The sequence below is a fragment of the Carlito syrichta genome, unplaced genomic scaffold, assembly GCF_000164805.1.
Source record: "Carlito syrichta isolate Samal-C Ts95f unplaced genomic scaffold, Tarsius_syrichta-2.0.1 Scaffold303317, whole genome shotgun sequence".
Taxonomy (NCBI): domain Eukaryota; kingdom Metazoa; phylum Chordata; class Mammalia; order Primates; family Tarsiidae; genus Carlito; species Carlito syrichta.
In genome coordinates, this window is record NW_007247413.1 from 247,959 (window position 1) to 273,229 (window position 25,271).

The 25,271-nt window shown below is 39.5% G+C and overlaps 1 protein-coding gene across 1 annotated transcript in view; it reads right to left on the reverse strand.

Annotated features, from left to right (window-relative positions):
- The window catches only part of GALNTL6 (polypeptide N-acetylgalactosaminyltransferase like 6), a 217,525-nt gene that overhangs the window by 100,557 nt on the left and 91,697 nt on the right, over positions 1-25,271 (reverse strand). Inside the window, exon 3 of the mRNA XM_008058390.2 lies at positions 17,165-17,282. Within this exon, the coding sequence (XP_008056581.1) occupies positions 17,165-17,282 (118 nt within the window). The remainder of the gene's footprint in view (positions 1-17,164; positions 17,283-25,271) is intronic.

A 25,271-nucleotide genomic window follows, 5' to 3' on the forward strand; every position in this document is an offset into this window, starting at 1 on the left:
TTTAGAATATTTGTTTCTCTAAACCCTTGTTAACATGTTGTTATCAAAGCTCTTGATTGTTGACAATCTAATAGGTGAAAACTGATCATCATAAATTTAAATTGTATTTTTCTTATCCTAATTGATCATGAATAACTTTCAGTGGTTAAGAGTTATTTGTATTTCCTTTTCTGTGACTTGTCTGTTCCAATATTTTGCCTTCTTAAAAAACTGTGTAAGCCAGTCTCAGTGGCTCAGCCGGTAATCCAGCGCTTTGGGAGGTTGAGGTGAGTGGATTGCCTGAGCCTGCGGATCCAAGACCTGCCTGGGCAACTTGGTGAGACCTCATCTCTACAATAAAAAATAAAAAAAAAAAAAAAAAAAAAAAAAAAATTAGCCGGGCGTGGTAGCGCGTGCCTGTAGTTACAGTTACTTAGAAGGCTGAGGCGGAAGGATCCCCGGAGCCCAGCAGGTCAAGGCTGTGGTGGCCGGGAACGTCCACTGCACTCCAGTCTGGGTGACAGAGTGAGACTCCACCTCAAAAACAAACAAACAAACAAACAACAACAACAACAAAAAACTGTTTAATCTTAACAATTTGTAGAGGATCTATATATATAAAGGGTATTAGCTGCAAATCATTTTTTCCAGATTGTTATTTGACTTTCGACATTTTTTTCACAAAGAATGTTTAGGAAAGTGAATTAATATTTTCTTTAACTGTTTCTATTTTTTGAGATGGCCCCCATAATTCCCACTGTAGAGTGTATTTGCCCTGTATAATCTCCTCACTTTGAGTGCAGAAAGGGCTGTAAATATGATGAATCTCAACCTTGTGATCATGTGGCAGTATATGAAGAAGATGAAGAGTTTTCACCGATATAATAATGGTCCTAATTTAGGTGCTTTTGAGTTCATCACCAGGGAAATTATCCTGGGTAGATTTGATCTAACAGGTGAGACTTAGGGACTGGGCCCTTCCCGAAGGAAGAGCTTTGAGGAGTTTGAAATGTGAGAGAAATTCTACTGCTAGCCTTGAAGAAGTTGTCATGTTGTGAGAAAGTCCTGGAGGGTCCCATGGCAAGGACCTAAGTGTGGCCACTGGGCACTGGATGTGATCTCCAAATGACCACGAGCAAGAAGTGGAGAACTCAGACCCATAATCACAAAGAGAAGGATCCTGGGGACAACCCAAGGAAAGCTGCAGGTCAGTCTTTCCCTGGGAGCCTCCAGGTGAGGACAGAGTTGGCTGACCATCTGATTTCCACCTTTAGAGGTCCTTAGCAGGGAACTCTGCGAAAACATGCTGATCTTCTGACTCAGAGATTGTGAGATAATTCTGGGTTGCTTTGAGTCCCTAAGTTTGGGGTCATTTGTCATGAAGCAATAAAAAACGAATAAGATCAGTTTAGGATTTTTCTTTTTTGGAGGTCAGTTTTGTCATTTATATTTTCTTAAAAATCATCTAATTCACCTATAATTTTAACGTTATTGCTCTCTCTCTCTCTCTCTTTTTTTTTTTTGAGTTGGAGTCTCACTCTGTTGCCCAGACTGGAGTGCAGTGGCCACTCCCGGCCACCGCAGCCTCGACCTGCTGGGCTCTGGCGATCCTTCCATCTCAGCCTTTCGAGTAGCTGGAACTACAGGCGCGCGCTACCATGCCCGGCTAATTTTTGATTTATTGTAGAGATGAGGTCTCACTAAGTTGCCAAGACGGGTCTCGAACCCGTGGGCTCAGGCAATCCACTCACCTCGGCTTCCCAAAGCACTGGGATTACAGGCTGAGCCACTGAGCCCAACCTTTTTTTCTTCTTTTTTTCTTTTTTTGATTTGGAGTCTCACTCTATCACCCAGACTGGAGTGCAGTGGCTGCTCCTGGCCACCGCAACCTAGACTTGCTAGGCTCAGGCCATCCTTCAGCCTTAGCCTTCCAAGTAGCTGGAACTACAGGCACGTGCTACCACGCTCGGCTAATTTTTTGATATATTGTAGAGATGAGGTCTCGCCAAGATGCCCAGGCGGGTCTTGAACCCACTGACTCAGGAATCCACTCACCTCAGTCTCCCAAAGCACGGGATTACAGGCTGAGCCACTGAGCCTGGCTCAGAGTCATCTCTTGTAATGGTTTAAATTTTCTTGAAATGTTTGTTTTTTCCCATTATCATTTTTTTTTGTCTTTTAACAGCCAATTAATCATTTATAATTAATCTGTCACTGCCTATATCTCTTATTAATTACTCACTTTTGGCTGTGCCCTACTAGCTTTTACATGGCCAGTTTTTGGTTTTTTAAATCATTAATTTTTGTTTTTATGTTTATTGATGCTATCATTATTTCCTTGGATTTATTTTATTGGGTTGGTGCATAAATGTGTAGTAATTTTCACTTGCCCATGGAAGGTGAATGCTGCATGATGGTTGACTAATTCTCAGGAGGACTGACATGGCTCATCGTGAATTAAAGTGCTTAAATGGTCTTCATCAAAGTGCAGTGGTCTTCCTGAATGTGGAGAATCACTCAGACCAAAGTGGCCCTCTTTGAAATGACAAAACCATTTTCTTGCCATGCTTTCCCTGATGGCAATCTCCTTGTACATGGCATAAATGTTTTGATCCACCTCACCACATTTACTCCTCTGTTAAACTCAGAAGAATATGTCGGAGGTGTTCGTCTTTTCCCCACTTGACACTCCATCTTCTTTAGCTCACAAATTGCACTAACTCTCTTCAAATCTGCAAAATGCAATGCGTATTCACAAGCACAACACTGTCACTCCAAATGAAAAATGACAAACTCCCAACACTGCAGTGTTGCCAGTGTCAAACACACGCTACGAACTTACGCATCAGCCTAATAGTTTTCATTTGCAAACAATTTGGATTTGTAGCTAATTTATTTTTATTGTCTTTTTATGTTGATGTAAAAATTTGATAATCTTAATTTTCTTCTGAACACAGTTTTAGCTGCACTTCCCAGGTTTTGACACATGATATGTTAATTCTTTTCTTGATAACATTAATGTGAACTCCTTTACCTTCCATGTCAATGTGCTGTTATTTTTTAACTTTGTTCATTTTTATTGTACTTTTTCTCATCCTTATCCTTTATGCTTCTATGTATTCTCAGAATATTTCTTCTTGTGTTGCTTTCAATATGACCTTCCTTTTTTATTAGTGATGATTTTATTTTATTTTTCTATTATATGCTGACTGTTGGAATTTCTTGTTCATCTCCTGTTATCTTTTTCATAAATGTCAGTCTTTGATTATTGTTTTACAGAGTCTTTTTTTTTGGGGGAGGGGGGAGTTGGAGTCTCACTCTGTAGCCCAGACTGGAGTGCAGTGGCACTTATGGCCACCCCAGTGTTGACCTGCTGGGCTCCAGCGATCCTTCCACCTCAGCCTTCCAAGTAGCCAGAACTACAGTCATGTGCCACCTTGCCCGGCTAATTTTTGATTTATTGTAGAGATGAGGTCTCACCAAGTTTCCTGGGCTGGTCTCGAACCTGCGGACTCAGGCAATCCACTCGTCTTGGCCTGCCAAAGTGCTAGGATTACAGGCTGAGCCACAGAGCCTGGCGTTTATTTTAACCTTTTAAAAATTTGTAGCAATATATGGCAAACTTATTTTGGGGTGTTCTATTCTTCCTGGTTCGTTACTCTTTTTTGTAGTATTTTTATATGTGACTTAAAAATTATTATTCATCTTTGAGTACAGTGAATTCCTCTTCTTAGTTACCTGCGTGAAATTTACACAGGAGAGAAGCCAATGCCACAGTCTAGGCTAGTAGGTATTCACTTAATGGTAGAAACTTTTGTGTGAGTGAATTATTCTAGCTTCTCATGTCTACATCAATTGGGATTGTCTGCTGCATGGCTGCTCCCAGTAATGCATGCGCTACCTCCATTTTGTCTCACAGACAGCCTGCTCCCAGCAGATATGGCATGTCTTTCTTACATCTTTCTCAGAGCTGTTTTCAAACTCCCATTTGCTGCTTCTCCTTGGTGCCAAACTCAATCCAGGGAAGCTCTGGCCACCAGCAACCACATCTGGTGCTGTTGCTTCACACACCAGTTTCCCTGCACAGGAGATGTGTCAGTTACTTTGGAGAACTGCTGACTTCAAGTGAGCTTTGTAACTGTGGCGGTTTCATCTTCCCACGGCCCTGTTTTGCCATCATTGAATTTTCCTTTACTTCATATGCTATCCTTCTTGGGCGCTGTGGTTGGGCGTAAGATATCTGATAGTTTTGTGAAGGATAAAGTTAGAGTTTTAAAAATCCAATTAATGCTATCTTTATCTAATGTTATCCTTTTTTATTTTGAGTGATCTCTAGAAAAAGACCTTTATTTTCCATTTTAAAACTGTGAATCTATTGTAATTGCATAACATTCAATTGTTTAACTATGAATATTCTTTTTTTTTTTTTTTTGAGTTGGAGTCTCACTCTGTCGCCCAGACTGGAGTGCAGTGGCACGCTCCCGGCCACCGCAGCCACGATCTGCTGGGCTCTGGCGATCCTTCCGCCTCAGCCTTCCAAGTAGCTGGAACTACAGGCGTGCACTACCACACCTGGCTAATTTTTCTGATTTATTGTAGAGATGAGGTCTCGCCAAGTTGCCCAGGTGGGTCTCAAACCTACTGGCTTAGACAATGCACTAGTCTCAGCTTCCCAAAGTGCTGGGATTATAGGTTGAGCCGCCGAGCCCGGCCTACCTAACTTTTTAATTTATTGAAGAGATGAGGTCCGGCCTATAAATAGTCTCAAAATGCCTTGGTGGTTTATGTACCATGTAGGGAAACTTTACACTTAGCTAATGTTGTGGATTTATTAATTTTGAGTTTAAGTACAAAAAATTAAATCTGTGTTTGTCCTTGAGAAGTTCTGTAATGAGGTTACACTCTAGCTATATGACTTACTATAATAATTAAATAGTGTTGGCTGTTACCTTGTTCAAGTAAAGAACTGAATGTTCCTTACTCAATGATGACTCCCTACTATGTAGGTTCAATTCTTATTGAAGAACCATTGCATCTTGAAAATAGAAAAAATTAAATATTGCATTAAGTTACAATAAGAATTGTCAGGTCTCCTATTTAATAAACATCATGCAGGAGGAACCTGTATTTATTTTTAAAAGTAGTTTAAGAGAGAGATAGAGGTCCCTTTTCATCAAGATCATATAGCCTTCCATTTTTTCCAGCTAAGAGAAATTAGGTTAATGGTTTTGAGAGCAAAGCCAATTTCGAATCCTTGTTTTGATATTAACTAGGTAATGTATTGTCTTTGTAATTATGAAATAGAATTTTGTTTTTTTCCCCTTGCATTAGTGTTGAATGGGATAGGAAATTAAATTCAATGACCTTTAAGAGCTAACTCATTACTTTTTCTTGTTAAGGACCCAAATAATAGTTATTATCACCATAGGAAGAATAGAATGGTTGGAACTTTGGGATACAATGTAAAGATCTTTTAAGTCATAAAGGGACACAAAATAAACACAATGTTGTCTACTGGAATCTCAGACATCTTTTAGTCCCTTTAAATTGTGCATTTGTGTGTGTGTGGCAGGATTAGACCTTGAATTTCTAATCTGGTCATGCAAAGTGTGCGTTTTCCATCTTCTTTTTGCTCCAGGAGAATTTTTATCCCTATCACACCAAAGTAGAAACAAAGGTTCAAAGAAACACCAGAGGCTTATTTTAGGACTGACTGTTCCTGGTTAAAAGAGACTGCATAAGGCTGGTTCCAGGAGGGGTGGGAAGGAAGTGGCAACAAAAAACACAGGAGAGAGAGCTGGTCTGGAAGACCAGAGTAGAGGGAAAGTGGAGAGAGGAGGAACAGCTTCCCAAGGTTGGCTGACCCCCAGACTCATCATTGAAGGATAGTGGCCATTCAACAGGCCTGGGCATCTGGGAGACCCCTAGACAGAGGTGAGGGAGCTGGGGTTCCTGGGTGGGGATGAAATCCAGGAGAAAGAGTCTCATCCCAGATCGGGACTGAACAAATGGGAAATTGACCTCTGCACAAAGGCAGCAGTACCCCTGCCTCTCTGCTACACAAGCTTTCCCTGTCTCTGTTATTAGACTGAAGGTTTTTGACAGCAAAGCCTGAATCTCTGTGTATCCAATGTAGTGTTAGCCAGCACTCTCTGTTCCTTCTGTAAGTGTACTGAATGACATTCACGTGATGGTGAACGCATGTAGAATGCTGGCTACATGGAGCACACCTGTGTTTGACTCCTAATGCTTCTAATTGTGAAGTTACATGCTTGCCTCAAAGGCAGTGTAACTCTTTCCAAATGTGATTACTTGCGTTTTTTCATTGTAATTATGTAATGTGATTAAATACTACTTAAACAGATGAACTATGGTTATGAAGAGAAAAAGAATTGTTTTTATGTCAAAACTAATTTGAAGAGTTTGGAAGGATGAAGTTTAAAAATTGCTGTCAAATTATATGTGGGCGAGGTAACAATAAAAGATTGAATAATATAAAAACTAGAAGAATTTTATTCCTGCATTGAAATAGCTTCTGCGTGTCTTTACGTTCCCATTTCAAATTAAAAAAATCCAAACTGGAGAGCATAGAGAATGCATATGGGTATGGTTTATGCACCAGGGGTTATACCCTGATTAGGGAACCAAAATGCAGAAAAACAAAACGACGACAGCAAAAAACCCTTTGGCTCAGGTGCAGTAGTTCACATTTGTAATTCCCATCACTTTGGGAGGCTGAGGTGGGAGGATCACTTGAGCCCAGGAGTTTGAGACCAGCCTGGGCAACATAGCGGGAACTCGTCTTAAAAAAAAAAATTAGTTGGGCATGGTGGTACATGCTTGCAGTCCCAGTTACTTGGGAGGATGAGGTGAAAGGATTGTCTTGAGCCCAGGAGGTCGAGGCTAGGCTGAGTCATGGTTGTGCCACTGCACTCCAGCTTGAGCGACAGAGGGTCCTTGACTCAACAGAATAAAGCAAAACAAAGTAAGACAAAACAAACCCGTTTGGCCTTTTTTTTGCATTAGAAAATTGGCAAATAAAATAAATGTATGTTTATATGCTTCATTTTAGAGGAGATTATTAACATAGTTTTATGCTTCCCAGATTAACTGACGCTTGCGTTTAACGGGTAAAATGCTCATCTCAGTTGTGCTTGATCCAAAGTCTTCTCCTGGGCTTCTTTTGCCTTTTTCATCAGAGTCTAGTATGCAAGGTATGTGGACTCACAGGGAAGGTTGAATAAATGCATTTCTCAGGAACAAACCAAAATCCCTGCAATAGATAGAGACAGAAATGGAAGTGCAAGTTTCCATCTTTTTTTGAGAAGGAGGGGAAATGCCATTTAAGCTGGTATGCAGTGTAGATTGAGGCAGTTAGGTGGGCATATAATTGATGGAAGGCTTCATGGTTTATGATTCAATATGTTCAGTTGGTTTGTGTAGTAATTAAGAACAACTGTGAACTTTTAGGAGGAGAAAATAAAACAACTCAGGGGAAACAACTTAATGAAATGTTGGATAGATTAAAAGAGGAGAAAGATTAGAGAGAAACTATTGAAAAGATTGTTGTATATGCCTTGAATTATTGTGGTGAATGTGGGAATAAAATATATTTCAAACATTACCAAGGATGAGGAATTGTGGTGAACTAATTCTCCAGGCTGCTACTGGAGAGTCAGCTTCTCCAGAGAATCTTCTCACATTTATCTTTGAACCTCAAGAGTGTAGCCCAGGGTTAGCACATTGTAATCAATAAGTAAGCATCTGCTGAGTGAATTAATGACTGCTAAGGGCTGAATGACTGTGAGAGGTAGGTTAATATTTCCTTGAACGTCTGGGTCTTATGCTTACCACATAGGAAGGAGGACAGAACACAATGGAGGCGGTGACTTAGGATGTCGTAATTCATGAGGAACAGTTTTGAAATGGGCTCTGAGCTCCTGAGTTTGTTAGGTTCATTCCAGGGCAGATGGAGCATTTCTAGATAGAGGTGACTAGGACAGATTGGCTCACCTGGAGCCTTGAACTTGTCTGCACAGCTGAGGCTGCAGAGCAGGAACTCTTCCTGGCACTATAGATCAGCGGTCCTCAACTTTCTTTTTTGGCACCAGGGACTGGTTTTGTGGAAGATAATTTTTCCACAGACAGGGGTTGGGGGAGGGAAGTGTGAAGGGGTGTGTAGTCAAACCTCACTTCTAATGTTAATCTGTATTTGCAACCACTTCGTGGTGCTAGCATCACTGCCTCAGCTCCATCTCAGATCATCAGGCATTGGATTCTCATAAGGATCGCTCAACCTAGATCCCTCACAGGCACAGTTCACACTAGGGGTCACGCTCCTATAAGAATTTAATGCCAACGTGGATCTGACAGGATGTGGAGCTCAGACAGTAATGCCGGTGATGGGGAGCAGCTGTAAATACAGATGAAGCTTCACTCGCTGGCCTGCCACTCACCTCTGCTGTGTGACCTGGTTCCCAAAAGGCCATGGATGGGTATCAGTCTGTGGCCTGGAAGCTGAGGGACCCCTGCTATAGATGGTCCCAGTGGGATTACATTGGCCCCTGGGGGTGGAACACAGCAGCCCAAAGCAAGTGTAATGTTCTTCCTCCTGGATCCAGACTTTATGTCTCCTGCGGGAGAACTCCACAGCACGGAGTCCCTGGATTTCATTCCGAATCGCTCGTGAGTGCCCAACTAGTGGTCATTGTCATTAATCATTTCTAGTTTAAGTGTTCTGCCATCGAAGGATTGATTTTTTTTTTAGTGTTAACATTTGGACTTTTATCTTTGGGGAATGCGCTCTGGAAAATCAGAGACTTGTGGTGGTTTTGATGTCAGTTGGGTAACAACATTTAAGACGGAGGCTGTCTTTTCTACGCAACACTGCATTCTGTCTAACACTCATCTGTATTTGTTTCTAGGGACAACTCCAACTTGAGTTAGATGCTCAATAAAAGCTGGTTGAATGATTGACTAAGTGCTACCTCTTTTCCCACCTCCCGACAGCTGGCCAACCCAGCAACATCTGAAAAACAGCTGGATAATGCTGGGCCACACAGGAGTCCAGATTCATATTAAAAAAGACTTAAGACCGGGCACAGTGAAGACAGATCGTTTCTCTAAAGGTCCTTTTTATCAATGGACTCCTGAAAATTATACTGGGTTGGCTTTTATATGATGGCATGAAATTTACCCATCTAGTCAGATTTTTAGAAAAATAAAAGAAAGATATTTACAGAGAGAAAGGTAATTAAAGAGCACTCAGCCAGACATGCTTGATGCAAAACTCAGTTCTTCATATAAAGCAGAGTTTACCTGGAAATATTTGCATTTGGTGATGGCATCTCATCATAAACTTTAATGAAGTGATTCTTTGTTTGAGAACTAAGCAGCAAGCAAAGACACCTGATACTAACCATTCATAAAAGTCTTGATTTAGAACATTCAAGTTCTGCACTTGTAGCAATTTCCATTTTAAGGCTTAATAAAGAACAGAAAACTCTCAATTTCCAGACTTGTTTCCCAGACCTTAAGTGCTGACCTGTGCATGTTTTACAGGGCTTTTCACTGTAAAATTAAGCACAATTTATGAAACATGCCCCAAAATACGGACGCTGATTTTTTCTTTTCTCTTTTTATTACCATTTGACAGAGGTGTTTGTGAACAACTCTTTCGATTCCATTTACACAGAGAAAATTCCTCTTGCTTCACTGCAATTCTACCAAAGCCTGTTTAATTTTGTCTCCCTCACGTTTCAGATTCTAATAGGGAGGGACAGGAACCCCAAGGTCAGCTGACAATAGTGAGAAGAATGAAGGCGTAGGTCTGAAATGGGACCCTGTAAGACATAGCTGTCACCAAAGAATCTGTCATTCCAACCAAACAACCTGGGGCAATTTAGTCCTGAACTTCCAGTGCTGTTGCCATGGTTTCTAGACAAAGACGACAGGGCTGCATTCCAATTATATCCTTCGGAATGGCAGATGACTGAAAAAATAGGAAGGGAGCAATAAAAATCGCAGGTCACCCAGAAGAGATGTGATAGATACAAGTGACAGAGAGATGAGACATGCAAGTTTATGTTTGCCTAAAAGGCACCTTTGTGATTTAGAATGCAAATGTGTATGTATTTTGCAAACTCTCCAGATTTTCCAATAGCAATTTCACCCATTAATCTCTTTCATTATTCAAAGCCAGGTATCCCTTGCCTAATATACATTTTCTTAATAACACTTGAAGCTGAAGGAATTAATGAAGAAAAGAAAAACACCTCTAGAAATGTTAAAGTCAAAATGTATCCCTTGAATTTTGATGATATTACAAACACAGCAATATCATTTTTTCTTTAATGTTGAGATGAAGTGTAATGTTCTGAATGTGCAATTGTAAACTTTGCACCCAGCTAATGTTTGGGCAACATCTGATAATCAACAGTGTTTTTTGTTTTTTTCAGGATGAGCAGAAACTTTGTGACTGTGTTACTGTACTTTAATGAAGAGACTAGTCTCTGTTCAATGAGAGAAGTCATTCAGTAGAGATCAAAAGGTTAACAGTGAACTGGAGAATAATTTTGGTAGATATGATTTGGGTGGTGGAACATTTCATGCTTCTGCATTTTCTGCAATTAAACAGAAATAGAACATTTTGCTCCCTAAATGACACCAGGCAATTAATTAGATCTTTAAAACTTTATCTCAGTTTCTTCATCTGTGAAATGGGACGACAATACTCTTCTTTTAGAGATATGATTTAAAATTAGTGCACATGAAGCACTGAACTCAGCATCTGGCATATACTATTAACTACATATAAAATAAGCTGTTTTTAGGATTACTACCATTGTTCGCATTGCTTTCTGCCATACACACTGTAACAAGGTATACAACTATTGCTATAACAGAACTCAAAAGATATTCGTGAGTTCAAAGATGTAAAAGAATGTATCTACAAAATGGTTGAAGATGTGCCTTAGATATAAAATTAGACATATTTGAGAAATAGTTAAAAAAAAAGTACTAATCTAATCTAATATATGGTGTTTCAGAGATTATTGCCACTAGAGTGAGAAGGAAAATTCTAGATGTTCTGAAGCCTGCAATCATGCCTCCTGAATTTCTCTTTGGGGATACTTAATACATGACACTTTGAGGACAATATAACATATCTGCTAATATGTTAAATATAGCTGTTACAGTTTAATATCAGTTTTATCATTTTTAATGTATACATTTAAAAAGTTAGTTGGACTCTTGCGTTTGACTTGTATTATATTCAGAATACATTTTTTCCCTCAGCAAGGACTGATTTGATTTTATAATGGAAGCAGTTAACAAAAGCTGATTCATTTAATACGATATTTCTGTATGATATATGTTGCAAGAATCAACCTATACGTCCGTACAGATAATGACTATGACAAAACAAGGGATAAAAGTGAGATTTTTTTTTCTTTATGAGACTGCTTTTTTAAAAAAATCCATCTTGGCAGTTTGGAGTATAACTTTTTGCACTTTATTTTGCATTGTTTAACTTCCTCACATGTTATAGCTATTATTTTTTATTCATAAACTCTGAAACTTGATACTCTGTCCTAAATTTATATATGTGTGTGTGCGTGTGTGGTATTTATGTAATGAAGTATACAATTTTACTGTGCATTAATGGTCAAAACAAGAAGATAACTGGTCATTTCAGATAACAATAACTCAAAAACTCACTCATTTAGGACATATAAAGAAGAACCTCAACTTGTCAGTTATCTATCTATCTATCTATCTATCTATCTATCTATCTATCTATTTTTTTAAGTCAGGGTCTCACTCTGTCACCCAGGCTGGAATGTGGTGGCATGATCACGGTTCACTGCAGCCTCAGCCTCCTGGGTCAGGTGATTCTTTCACCTCAGCCTTCTAAGTAACTGGGACCATGAGTGTGTGCCACCATGACTAATTAATTTTTTGATTTTGTTTTGTATGTAGAGATGAAGTCTTGATATGTTGCCTGGGCTGGTCTCAAACTCCCGGGCTCAAGTAATCCTCCTAAAATGCTGGGATTACAGGCCTGAACCATTATTCCTGGCCTGTCATTTATATTTTTAAGTTTTCTTTACTATTATTGGAATCACTGATTAGGATCAATATCTGAACTATTTTTTATAGAAAAAAATATAAAGAACAAAATCTCCAATAACTTGATTTCTTTCATCTTAATTCTAACTACATGGATTAAGTGCTTTAGAAGGAATGCACTTGTCAGTAGAGCAGTAGATTTGTTGGAATACCAAATATCCTACTTGCAAATGGAAGTTAGAATTATTTCTTTTTGCATATGTCATGGCCACACTTGACTGAATGATCATAGAAAGCACTTCCTGCTATCCAAAAGCTTGCTTGGGGGAAGTAATGTCACTAATTTGGTGGAATAGAAGGTGATCCACTCCTGCCTCTCTGCCCCTTACCAACAAGAATTCTGCACCCATCCACAGTTACAGGCTCTATGTGAGCACCTCAACATTCAGCTAGGAGTTTATGAAACCTTGGTGGAGCCTAAGACCTAGAAGGGTTGTTTTGAGAATATAGGCAAACCCTTATACTCTCAAACAGTGGCTGTTCTACTCCAACAAACTTGCTTTTGGATTCAAGCACCCTCAGCTGAGGTCACAGCTTAGAGCTCTTACAAGTGACCTAGAGAAATACCTGCCCATACCTCATAGCTCTAGAGTCAGAGCCTCCATGATGGGTTGTCTAATCTCTGTCCTATAGTTGATCCCAGCTCTCACCCATCTTGCCGCGATCAAAGAACTATTCTATTTGTATAGAGACTTGCTAGAAGATATGTCATCCTCTGTGACAACAAGACCAGGTTCTCCAGCCTCTGCCCCACAGCAGATACTTGCAGAAATCCAGTCTGTACAGAAACCTACTGGGAGACATAAGCTCATATGAGCCAACATAACAGCACAGCAGATCCCAAGGGGGGCTAGTTTCAGCTCTAGCCCCTCCTACTGCAATTTGGGAACTATTCTTTCTGTGCAGGAACCTTCTGTTTGAGCCAGTGTGACTGACACACTAACCTCCAACCCATAGCAGATCCTGAGGGGGCCCAATTTTGATTCCGTTTCCCTTTGCTTAAATTGGGACCCCATTCTGCCTGTGCAGGGATCTGTTGGGAGACATACCTATGTGGGTCACCAAGACAATCTTCTGGACTCAGGTCCCTGACTAGGGTTTCCACATAGCCCTTGTACCTTCCTTGGGTCTTTCTCAGGTCTATCTGGTCTGGAAAACCGTGTCAACCTCAGAGTGCCTGTGAGACTTGCAGAAAGCCTGGATTTAGAGAATCCCTTACTACTGACAAAACTGCCATGATTACAGGCTCAGGGAACACAACAGCCAGTCTGCTTAAAATCTCTGAAAGGTCCTCAGAAAGACAGGCACAGACAAAGTCAGACAGTGAAGACCAAAACAAATATCTAATCCCTCAATGCACAGATATTGTTGCAGGTCCACAAGCATCAAGAACATTCAGGGAAATATGACACAAACAAACAAAATAGGCCAACAGAGACCAACCTTAAAGTGATGGAGATAAATGATTTCTCAGACAGATAATTCAAACTAGTTGTTTCGAGAAAACCTGTGAACTTTAAGAAAACACAGCAAATCAATCAGAAATTTATCAGAGAGATTAAAATAATAATAACAATGTCAAACATAAATCCCGGAACTGAAAAATACAATGAATAAAAAAATACAATGGAAAGCATCAATAGCAGAATTAATCAAACAAAAGAAAGAATCAGAGAGATTGAAGACAGACTGTTTGAAAATAGAGGAGAAAAAAAGAATAAAAGAATGAAGAAAACTTAAAGGATTTATGGAACAATGTTAAAAGAGCAAATATTCAGGCTATTGGAGTCAAAAAGGGAACTGAGTTAGACAAATGTATGTCTAAAACTTGTTTAAAGAAATAACAGGAAACTTTCCAAATCTGTAGAAAGATATAAATATCCCAGTACAAGCAGGTCAAAAGTCTTTAATCAGATTCAACTTAAAGAAGAATAACCTAGATATATAATCAAACTCTCAAAGATCAAAGACAAAGGCAAATTCTGAAAGCAGAATCAAAGACAAAAAACATATAATCATTTTAATAAATGCTGAAAAAACATTTGATAAAATTTAACATCCTTTCATAATAAACACTCTCATCAAATTGGATATAGAAGGAAAATATCCCAAAATGTTAAGGATAATATATGACAAACCCACAGGTAATATTATACTGAAAGGAGAAAAATGGGAAAGTTTTCCCAACAAAATGTGGAAAAAGACAAGAATGTCCACTTACATCACTTTTATTCAACAAAATACTGAAAGTCATAGCATGAGCAATTAATCAGGAGAAAGAAATAAAGGAAATGTAAATTGGACAATAAGAAGTCATCTTTGTTTGCAGGTGACATGATTTTATATTTTAAAAAATCCAAAAATTCATAGAACTGATAAAGGAAGTCAGTAAAATTGCAGGATACAAAATCAACATACAAAGATCAATAGCAGTGCTATACAATAACAGAGATCAATATGAAAAATAAACCAAGAAAGCAATGCCATGTACAATAGATTAAAAATACCTAAGACTAAGTTTAATTAAAGAAGTGAAAGTCTCTTCAAGGAAAACTATCAATACTGGTTAAAGAAATTGAAGAGGACACAAACAAAAAAATGGGAAGATAGTCCATGCTCATGAATTAGAAGAATTAATATTGTTAAAATGTCTGTTCTACCCAAAGTAATCTACATAGTCAGTGCAATTTCTGCCAAAATACCAATTACATCCTTTGCAGAAATAGAATATATCCCAAAATTTGGGAAAAGAAAAGATCCCAACTAGCAAAAGCAATTCTGAATAAGTGAGCAAAGCTGGAGGCATCACACTACCTGAATTCAAATTATACTCCAAAGACATATTAAGCAAGATAGTACGGGACTGGTGTAAAAACAGACACATAAATCAGTGAAACAAACCAGAGAACCCAGAAATAAATCCACATACTTACAACCAACTCATTTTTGACAAAAGCATCAAGAACATACAGTGGAGAAGAAACAGTCTCTTCAATAAATGGTCTTGGGAAAACTGAATGTCCACATGCAGAAAATTGAAACTAGATTCCTATTCTTAACCACATACAAGAATCAACTCAAAATAAAGACTTAAAGGTATGACCTGAAACTAGAAAAGTACTAGGAAAAAAAGAAAATTGGAGAAACACTACAGGTTATTGGTCTGGGCATAGAATTTTGGGTTAAGACCTCAGCAACACAGGCAACAAAATAAAGAAAAAGTACACCAAGCTAAAAAGCACAGCAAAAGAAACAACGTAGTAAAGAGACAGTCCACAGAATGGGAGAAAACATATGCAAACTATCTACCTGACAAGAGATTAATAACAAGAGTAAAAAGAAAATCCAAACTACTTAATTAAAAAAAAATTTAAAAATTGGGGAAATACTTGAAAAGAAAACATACAAATGGTCAACAGGTATATGAAAAAAAGTGCTTAACATCATTAATCATTGGGAGCTGTAAATCAAAACCACACTGAGGTTATATCTCACCCTATTAAAATGGCTATTATTCCAAAGACAAAAAAATAATAAATGCTGTTGAGGGTGTGGAGAAAGGGGAATGCTCCTATACTGTTGATGGGAATGTAAAATAGTACAGCAATTATGAAAAAAATGATGAAATTTTCTCAAAAAGCTAAAATTGAACTACCATATGATCCAGCAATCCCACTACTGGCTCTATAATTCAAAGGAAAGAAAATCAGTATATCAAGGAGATATCTGTACTTCCTCGTTTTTTGTAGCACTATTTACAGTAAGGAATAAAGAAAATGTGGTCTATATACACAATATAATATTATTCAGCTATAAAGATGGAATGAAATTCTGTCATTTGCAGCAATACTGATGGAACTGAAGGTCATTCTGTTAAGTGAGTAAGCCAGACAAAGAAAAACAAAAGTCCTGTGTTCTCACTTATGTGTGGAGCAAAACAAGTTAATCTCATGGAGGTAGAAAGTGGAATAGTGGTGACTAGAGGCCAGGAAGAGAAGTTGGCTCAGGGGTAAATACAGACAAATAGAAGGAATAAGTTCTAGTGTTTGAAGTACAGTAGAGCAATTATAGTGAACAATAATTTATAGCATATTTCAAAATAACTAGAAGAGAAGAATCGGAATGTTCCCAGTGCAAAAAAAGATGTTTGAGGAGATGTATATCCCAATTACCCTGCTTTGATTATTACACACTACATACATGTATACATGTATCAAAATATCACATGTACCACAAAATTTGTACAATGACTATACGAGGGAGAGCCCACAAAATCCAGAATTATCTTTTGGAGAGCGGGTCTCTTGTAGTACAGACTTCCCCGTCTAGGTAAGTGTTCTAGGACTCCCATTGGCATCAGTGTACCAATGATTTATGAGAGGCTGCGTTCCACTTCAGTGAATTTTTTTTTCAGAGATTCTTTCAATGTATTTGCCATTTCATAATCGATTTACAGATGCACCTGCCCACATCACGCTGAGTGTTCAACAGTTTTTGACCAAAAATGGCTTGACTCCCATGCCCTACCCTCCCTATTCATCAGATGGCACCCTGAATGACTTTTTATTTTTGTTTGTTTCACCAGATGAAAAAGCCCTCAAAGAAAAGCATTTTGCCAATGTGGAAGAGGTGAAACAAAAAATGGCAGAAGCATTAAAAGACATCAAAATGGACAAGCTAAAAAAACTGTTTTGACCAGTGGTAAAAGTGTCTTGATAGGTGTATTGCATCAAATGGAAAGTTCTAGGAAGGTAACTGAAGTTTGAACACGTAAGAATAAATATGCAATTTTTAAATTTTGCAATAATTTTGAAATTTTTAAATAAGAAATTTTTTAATATATAAATTCCAGTTTTGGGAAGTCCCCCCTTGTGCATCAATTTAAAAAATTAAAAAAATCTCACAAAACTACAAAAGCTCATCTGAGAAGGTGACATGTCTATTCTCATTGTTAAGTCATCTCACAACATAGGTTATAAAGCAACACATTGATATTCTATCAGAATTGCCAAAATTACATAGACACAGTGTGAAGAGGGTCTTAGGGACTTACCTTAAAAGATATTTCATACTGTTCTCCTCCCCAGATTTCTAAGCCTGGATCATAGCCACCTAATTCCCAAAACCATTTTCGATCCACAGCAAAGAGACCTCCAGCCATAACAGGAGACCTGTGAAATGAACAAAATAATCTTTAAAGGGTTATGAACTTTAGAGACACTAACATTTTACCTGGAAAAAGAAGCAAATTTGACCCCACATCTTAAAAAAATATATACATGTAAGCTAACTTCAAGACATTTTTTAGTGGTCAACCACATGGAGCTTTTCAATGATAGTTTTCTGTAAATGGATATAAAGTTCTCATTGGGTGTCTTACTGAAGTAGACCTGGGGTGGGGAGGGAGGTAGAATTCTTGTCAGCATTAAACCCTGCAGTTCAAGTTCTAATGCAACAAACGCCCTGTAGAGCCACAGTTGCTCCATCCCTTCATCATTATAGAGAAATACATGGGCAATAGCGACTTCTGTAGTGAGAAGTCTCACTCCATTTTGACTTTTCCTCAAATTGAAAGGGACTTATATATTATCATTCAGATAAAAGTATTGAAATCACTGTTGTAGACAATGTCTTTGAATTAACCTCTCATCACACATTCAGCGGGCATCTCCTAAGTGCATGTCATGTTCAATTTACAGACCATAAATTGGTCTGTTAGAATAAAATGACCAACCAGAATTGGTTATTTAATTATCATGCCAAAGTTGGGATTTAAACTAGGTCTTTTCATTTTGTATTACTCTGTTTAGGCCTTCTTTGCCTAAGAAATATTCTTTTGGTTAAATAATAATTTTCACTCCTGTTAGGTTGCACTGTAGTTATGTTGCTATGTAATAAGGTATTTATAACACTGGGCGGACCCTGCCCTAATTATCTTGCAGCTCAAAGGTCACTCTAGTTCTTTTTGTTTGTTTTTTGACTGCTCACTATGTGCTGGGCTATAGGAGGATCATTCCCTAATTACCTTGATCACTACTTATAATATACCCATGAAAATAATTCTTATGTGCAGTCTGAAGAAGTAGACAGAAAGAGGCTAGAGCCATTGTCCAGGGCTGAGGCTGATGTGTTGTGAGGCTGGGCTGGACCCAGGTCCTCTGATTTCCAAGCTTTTGTGCCCTTCCTCACAATACTGTTTCTATTTCAGTGTTTGGAGGTAAAGAGAGATAATAACACACACACAGAGTAAGTGAAATAGTACCTTTATGCAACCAAGCAAATCTGCAAAAACACATATTGCCAACATAGTTTTTGTGATAGTGTTGAAAATTTTTGAAGCAAAGACTATTGATAAATAACAGTATAAGATATTAAATGTTGATATATATTAAGATATGTATAAACATAGAAGGTACCAGGTAACAGATCAAGTGAGGACTTAGTCTTGGTAATGTTTCATGAGGCATTTGATAACATCAGCCTGAATTTGTTTAGGTGTATTACGTATTTCAAAAACTTTGCATGTTGAGATGGTACATGTTCTAATTACTTCAGTTTAGACATATTTTGTTGAAGGTATAGACCCTACATAAATGGAAAGATTCAAGGCTGGAAGAGGTATTTATTTTTATCTATAGGAAAGTAGGCAGGATTCCCAGAATAATATAAAGAGTCTCATGCAATTTTTTATTTTGTTTGAAATAAAAATCTTAGAATCAATGTGCCTTACTTTATTCCTCTCTCCAGCAACCTGATCTTTTAACACTTTTTACACACCAAATTTCAGAGTGGAATTGCAACTGTGGCTGAAACAAGCTAGGTCTGTAACATTTATTGGGTGCAGTTTCCCAATGAACACTTTTACCAGAGTGTAACCATTGCTTCTGCAGGGGTTGGTTATAAGTAATCAGAATTCTCAGTCTTATTCAGTCTGAACCACAAGTAGAAAGATCCTAAGACACAAAAATGTATTTTCATTTGACTGTGTAAAATGTGAGGCCAAAGTGAATCAAAATTTTCACTGTGGATAGTGACTCTCAAAACTAGAATTAGCACAGGTATAATACTATCGATATTGGGTAAGAGAAAGCCCCAAATTGATTTTTTATTGTAAGTAATTTGTTTAAAACATAATAATCTTGTTTTTTAAATGAGTTTACATTAAAAACTCATTTAGTATATTTTAGATCAATTTTAGAGACATAATAACATAAATTCAAGAGAACTATCTTCATCTTCATTGATGTTTCTACCAAGCCCCAAATACACTAATGTCTCCTATCTTGACTGGTGTGAATAACTGGTAAACAATTTTTAAAAATTGACTGGGTATGGTGGCTCACTCCTGTAATTCCAGTATTTTGGGAGAAGTGGGAGGATTGCTTGAGCCTAGATGTTTGAGACTAATCTGGGGAACATAAGACCTCATCTCTACAAAATGTAGAAATAATTAGCTGGGTGTGGTGGCATGTGCCTGCAGTCCCAGCTACACAGAAGACTGAAATGGGAAGATCTCTGGAGCCCAGGAATTTGAAACTGCAGTGAGCCATGATTGTGCACTGCACTCCAACCTGGGTGACAGAATGAGACCTCACTTCAAAACAAAAACCAAAAAAGCCCCAAATCCCAAACTTTTAATTTACTGCATTTATGTATTTATTTATGTTTTCCAATGAACTTTAAAAACAGCTTAGTTGAGGCATAATCGACATACAGTGAATATTTTAAGTGTACAGTTTGATAAGTTTCCACTTGCATGTAACCCTGTGCAGCCATCACCAAAAATGAACCCATCCATCATCTTCAAAAGCCCCTTCATGCTTCTTTGCAATGAGGAGGGGGTCACCTCCTCATTCCTTTCCATTAGGCAACCACTAGCCTTCTTTCTGTCACTGTAGGTTAGTTTTCATTTTTCAGAATTTTCTATACATGGAATTTATATAGCATATGCTTTTGGGGCGATCTGGCTTTTTTCATTCAATCTAATTATTTTGAGAGTCTTGCATGTTGTAGCATGTGTCAACAGTTCATTCCATTTTAGTGACTGAGTAGTACACTATCTGTGTGGATAGACTACAGTTGATTATCTATTCACCTCTTAATGGACATGCGGGTTGTTTCCAGTTTGGGGTCATTATAAATAAAGCTGCCATGGACTTTGCATACTGATCTTTGTGAGGATGTGTGCTTTCATTTCTCCTGAGGAAATTCCTATGAGTGGAATAACTAGATCATATAGTAGGCATATGCTTAATCTGTTAATCTCTTAAGAAACTGCCAAAGTGGCTATATCACTTCCTATTCCTGGAAGCAGCATTGAATTCTGTTGAATGCCAATAGTCTTTATGATCAGCCTTTTGAGGTTTAGTTATTATAACGGGTGTATAGTAAATTCATCATCATCATTATTATTGCATTAATATGTTTCTATAATTTCTCTTTTTTTCTTAGTCTGGATAGAAGTTTATCAATTTTATTAATCTGCTTAAAGAACTAACTTTTGGTTTTACTGATTTTTCCTCTACTGTTTTTCTTTTTCCATTTTAATTGATTTCTCTTTAGTCTGTATTAATTTAATTCTTCTGCTTACTTTGAATTTAATTTGCTCTTCTTTGTCTAGTTATTTAACGTAGAAGCTGAGAACATTGATTTGAGACTTTTTTTTGCTAATAAGTTATTTAATCCTGTAAATGGCACCCTAACAGCTGCTTTAGCAGAATCCCACAAATAGTAATCTGTCATGCTGTTATTTTCATTATGTTCAAGATATTTTCTAATTTCCTGTTTGTTTTATTTTTCTGACCTACAGGTTATATAGATATGTATAATTTAGCTTCCAAATATTTGGGAATTTTTTTGGAGATCTTTCTATTATTGATTTTCTGTTTAATTCCATTGTGGTCAGAGAATATGGTCTGTCTTGGTAAATGTTCCATGTATGCCTGACTCTTTTAAAATTTATTGTGACTTTTTAATGGCTTAGAATATGGTCTGTCTTGGTAAATGTTCCATGTATGTTTGCAAAGGATGGGTATCCTGTTGTTGTTGGATAAAGTTCTCCATAAATATTTATTAAGTCAATTTGGTTGATAGTGCAGTTCAAATCTTCTGTATTCTTACTGATTTTTCTGCTCCTTGTTTTATCAATTATTGAGAGGGGTACTGAAATCTATAATTATGATTCTAGATTTGTTTATTTCTTCTTACCATTCTGTCAGTTTTTTGCTTCATATTTTGTAGCTCTGTGAATAAATGTACAGGATTTTTATTCTTGATATATTGACCCTATTATTGCTGTGAAATGACTTTCAGCATCCATGGTAATGTTTGTTCTGTCATCTATTTTGTCTTGATATTAATAGAGTTAATCTAGCTTTCTTTGGATTTGTGTTATCTAAATACTAATTTTTTTCTGAGTCAGAATCTCACTCTTTTGCATAGACTGGAGTGCAGTGGCATACTCCTGGCCACCGCAGCCTCAATCTGCTGGGCTCTGGTGATCCTTTTGCCTCTGTCTTACAAACAGCTGAAACTATAGTCATGTGCTACCACACCCAGCTAATTTTTGATTTATTGTAGAAACTGTAAGGGGGAACAAAATGGCCCTGACCCTTGGGACAAGCATTACTCCCTTCCTGGAAACTTATTTACATTTGTAAACTTTTTTGCTAACAATGCTAGATTGTGAAATGTACTGTAACAGTATCTTATCCGCTTACGCCAGCATAACGAGCAACATCTGCTTCTGTAGATTTGCTTGCTTGCGCCAGCAGGATGTTGTGGTCAGAGCACTGGCATGTCCCCGATCCTATCGTTGGCCAACCAGGTTGTGGATTCAAACTACTTAAGACAGCCCTTTGCTGCAGCTCGGGGCCGTTGCTTTGGAACACGCGTGCCCAGCAAGTGTTTGCCGGACGACTGAACCTTGACTAATAAATCTCTCCTTTGTTACTTGTAATTTTGTGTTGGTGTCTGTGATTTAAGCGCTTGTACCCTACTTCATCTGGAGGCTTTCCCAGGATAACCGAGCACTTAAATTGCACCCATTTCAACCGATGGGTCTTGTGGGGCTGCATCCCTGTGAACTCTCTGGGTTCAATTGGGTCTGTATCTCTGGCAGACTCACAATGCCCCTGGAAGCCCTCAGAGAGGTAAGTTAGGTTACTGATTTCTGCTTTGAGTGCACTCCTGTAGGGACCCTCAGGAAAGCTGGACGCAGCACTAATTCCAGGGTCCGAGGTCCTAGTGAGACGTCACCGGGATCTCCTGTTTTGCCCTCGGGCAGTCAAGTCTCTTTGTTCAGTCCTTGTCTTTGTCTTATCGTGTTTGGTGTTCATTGCTGTTGTGTCTGTCACTGCTGTCGATATCATGGGACAACAATGCTCTCAGCCTGGCACCCCTCTGCAGCTGGTCTTGTGCCATTTCAAGGATTTCCAAAAAGTGGCACAAGACTCGGGTGACCAGGTAAACAAGGGTAAACTACCCTCCTTTTGCTCCCTTGGATGGCCCACATTTCCTAATTGCAACTGGGCATCAGAGGGAACTTTCAATCCCCCTAAAGTGGAGAAAGTCCGCCAGCTCGCCAATTGCTGCCAACCGGACCAGATCCCGTACATCACCGCCTGGTACCTCCTGGTAATGCAACAACCACCACAGATGAAGAAGGCCAAGAAAAAGAATAACTCTTCTCAGATTTTAACTTTGCAGGAAACTCCTAAAGCCAAACCCCTCGTCCTCCAGAGCCCACCAGAGGATGATGACATTCCCCCACTGTACCCTGGACCCGGGTGGGAACAAGGGGCTCAGGGCGTTCTCAGTCCATCGCATACTAAGCGTGGGTCCTCCTACCAGCCCCTTTACCCTCCTCTACCCCATTTATCTCTGGAAGGGCTGACAGCACCTGGCCTGCCAGCGAACCCAGATTCATCCTCGGGTAATCTGGAAACGCAAGCACTGGCAATTATCCCCTTAAGACAGGCCTCAGGGTTCGATGCGGGTGGAACGGGAGCCCAGCTCTTTATGGTCTATGTCTCTTTCTCTACTAGTGACCTCTATAACTGGAAACATCAGAACCCGCCATTCTCTGAGAGATCCCAGGGTCTCATTTCTCTCTTAGAAACTATCTTCTTCACCCATCAGCCCACATGGGATGATTGCCAACAGCTTCTCCAAGCTCTCTTCACTGTGGAAAAGAGAGAGAGAGAGAGAGAGAGAGAGAGTCCACCAGGAAGCAAGAAAATTAGTCCTGGGGCCAGATGGCAGACCTGCAGAGCAGTCTCATATAGAGCATGTCTTCCTCACTGCAAGACCCAACTGGAACCCCAACACCGATCACAGTAGGGAGCGTCTCACCACCTATCGCCAGACTCTAAAGGGGGGTCTCCAGGCCGCCGCAAGGCACCCTACAAATCTGTCTGAGGTAAGCGAGGTTATTTAGGCCCCACAGGAATCTCCCACCACTTTTCTGGAATGACTCTTGGAGGCCTACCGGATGTATACTCCGATAGACCCTGAGGCCCCCAAATACTGGAGGGCATTAGTTATAGCATTTGCCTCCCAGTCATCTCTGGATATAAGGTAAAAACTGCAGAAAATTGAGGGATTTGAAGGCAAAAGCTTGTCAGGATTAACAGAGGTAGCTCAAAAGGTTTATAACAACAGGGACTCCCAGGAGCATAGGCAGGCTAAGAAAATGGCCAAAGTGGTTGTGGAAGCCCTGGAAGAAGCCAGGCTGAAACAGCCAGCCAGAAGAGGGGGCAACAGGGATGCAAAAAGAAAGCCACCGGCAAAGCACCAATGTGCCTACTGCAAAAAGTTTGGACACTATGCAAAAGATTACCCAAACAAGCCACTCTGGCTGCAGGTTCTTTCTCCATGTTCGGGAGAATACCCACCACCCCCGTCCACTCCGGTACTTCAGCTGCAAACAGACTGATGGGGCCGGGGCTCTAGCAGTATCCCCCTGGAGTCCAGAGTGAAGCTTACTGTGAGGGATGAACCCATTCACTTTCTGGTGGACACAGGAGCCGCAAACTCAGTCCTATAAAAAGATAACGGTCCATTGCAACAGAAAAAAATTCTGGTCCAGGAGGCAACTGGAATCTAGTTGTGCCCTTGGACCACCAAAAGAATGGTGAACCCGAAAAAGGGGGAAGTGACCCATTCATTCCTAGTAATGCCAGATTGCCCATACCCACTCCTGGGACAAGACCTCCTACACAAGCTCAAAGCCAACATAGGCTTTCAAGAAAACACGGCCACAGTAAGTCTAAACCAACCAGAGACAACAGCAAAAATTCTCGTTACTGTCCCTTTAAGTGAAAAATACATGCTAACAGAGAGTAAGTTCCCCTTTGACTCTACGAACACAATCCTACTAGCTCAGTTGCAATCTGAGTTTCCCCAAGTATGGGCTGAATCAAATTCCCCTGGGCTGTCATCCCATCAGCCACCAGTCATTGCACAACTCAAAAGCCAGGCAACATCTATAAGGGTAAAGCAGTACCCTATATCCCCAGAGGCCTGAAGAGGTATTGCAGTCCATATCCAGCCCCTCTGACAAGCGGGGATTGTAGTGACATGCCACTCGCCCTGGAACACCCTGTTGCTCCCAGTTTGAAAAGTCAGCACAGGGGATTACTGACCGGTGCAGGACTTAAGGGAAGTCAATAGGCGAGTGGAGGACATCTACCCCACGGTTCCTAACCCGTACACTCTCCTGGGTGGGCTCTTCCCAGAGAGGCAGGTATACACTGTCCTGGACCTCAAGGATGCCTTCTTCAGCATCCCACTGGCCAAGCAAAGTCAACCCCTGTTTGCCTTTGAATGGACAGATCCTGATAAAGGGGAAAGTGGCCAGTTAACCTGGACACGACTCCCACAAGGGTTTAAAAACTCCCCTACATTGTTCGATGAAGCTCTTCACCAAGACTCCTGAGTTTTTCAACAACAGCACCCTGAAGTGACTCTGCTACAATATGTAGATGAATTGCTAATTGCAGCTACATCAGAAGGTGAGTGCCTGTGTGCCACCAGGCACCTGCTTAAAGAACTTCAGTCTCAAGCCGGGCTCAGTGGCTCAGCCTGTAATCCCGCGCCTTTGGGAGGCTGAGGTGAGTGGATTGCCTGAGGACCGTGGATTCAAGATCCGCCTGGGCAGC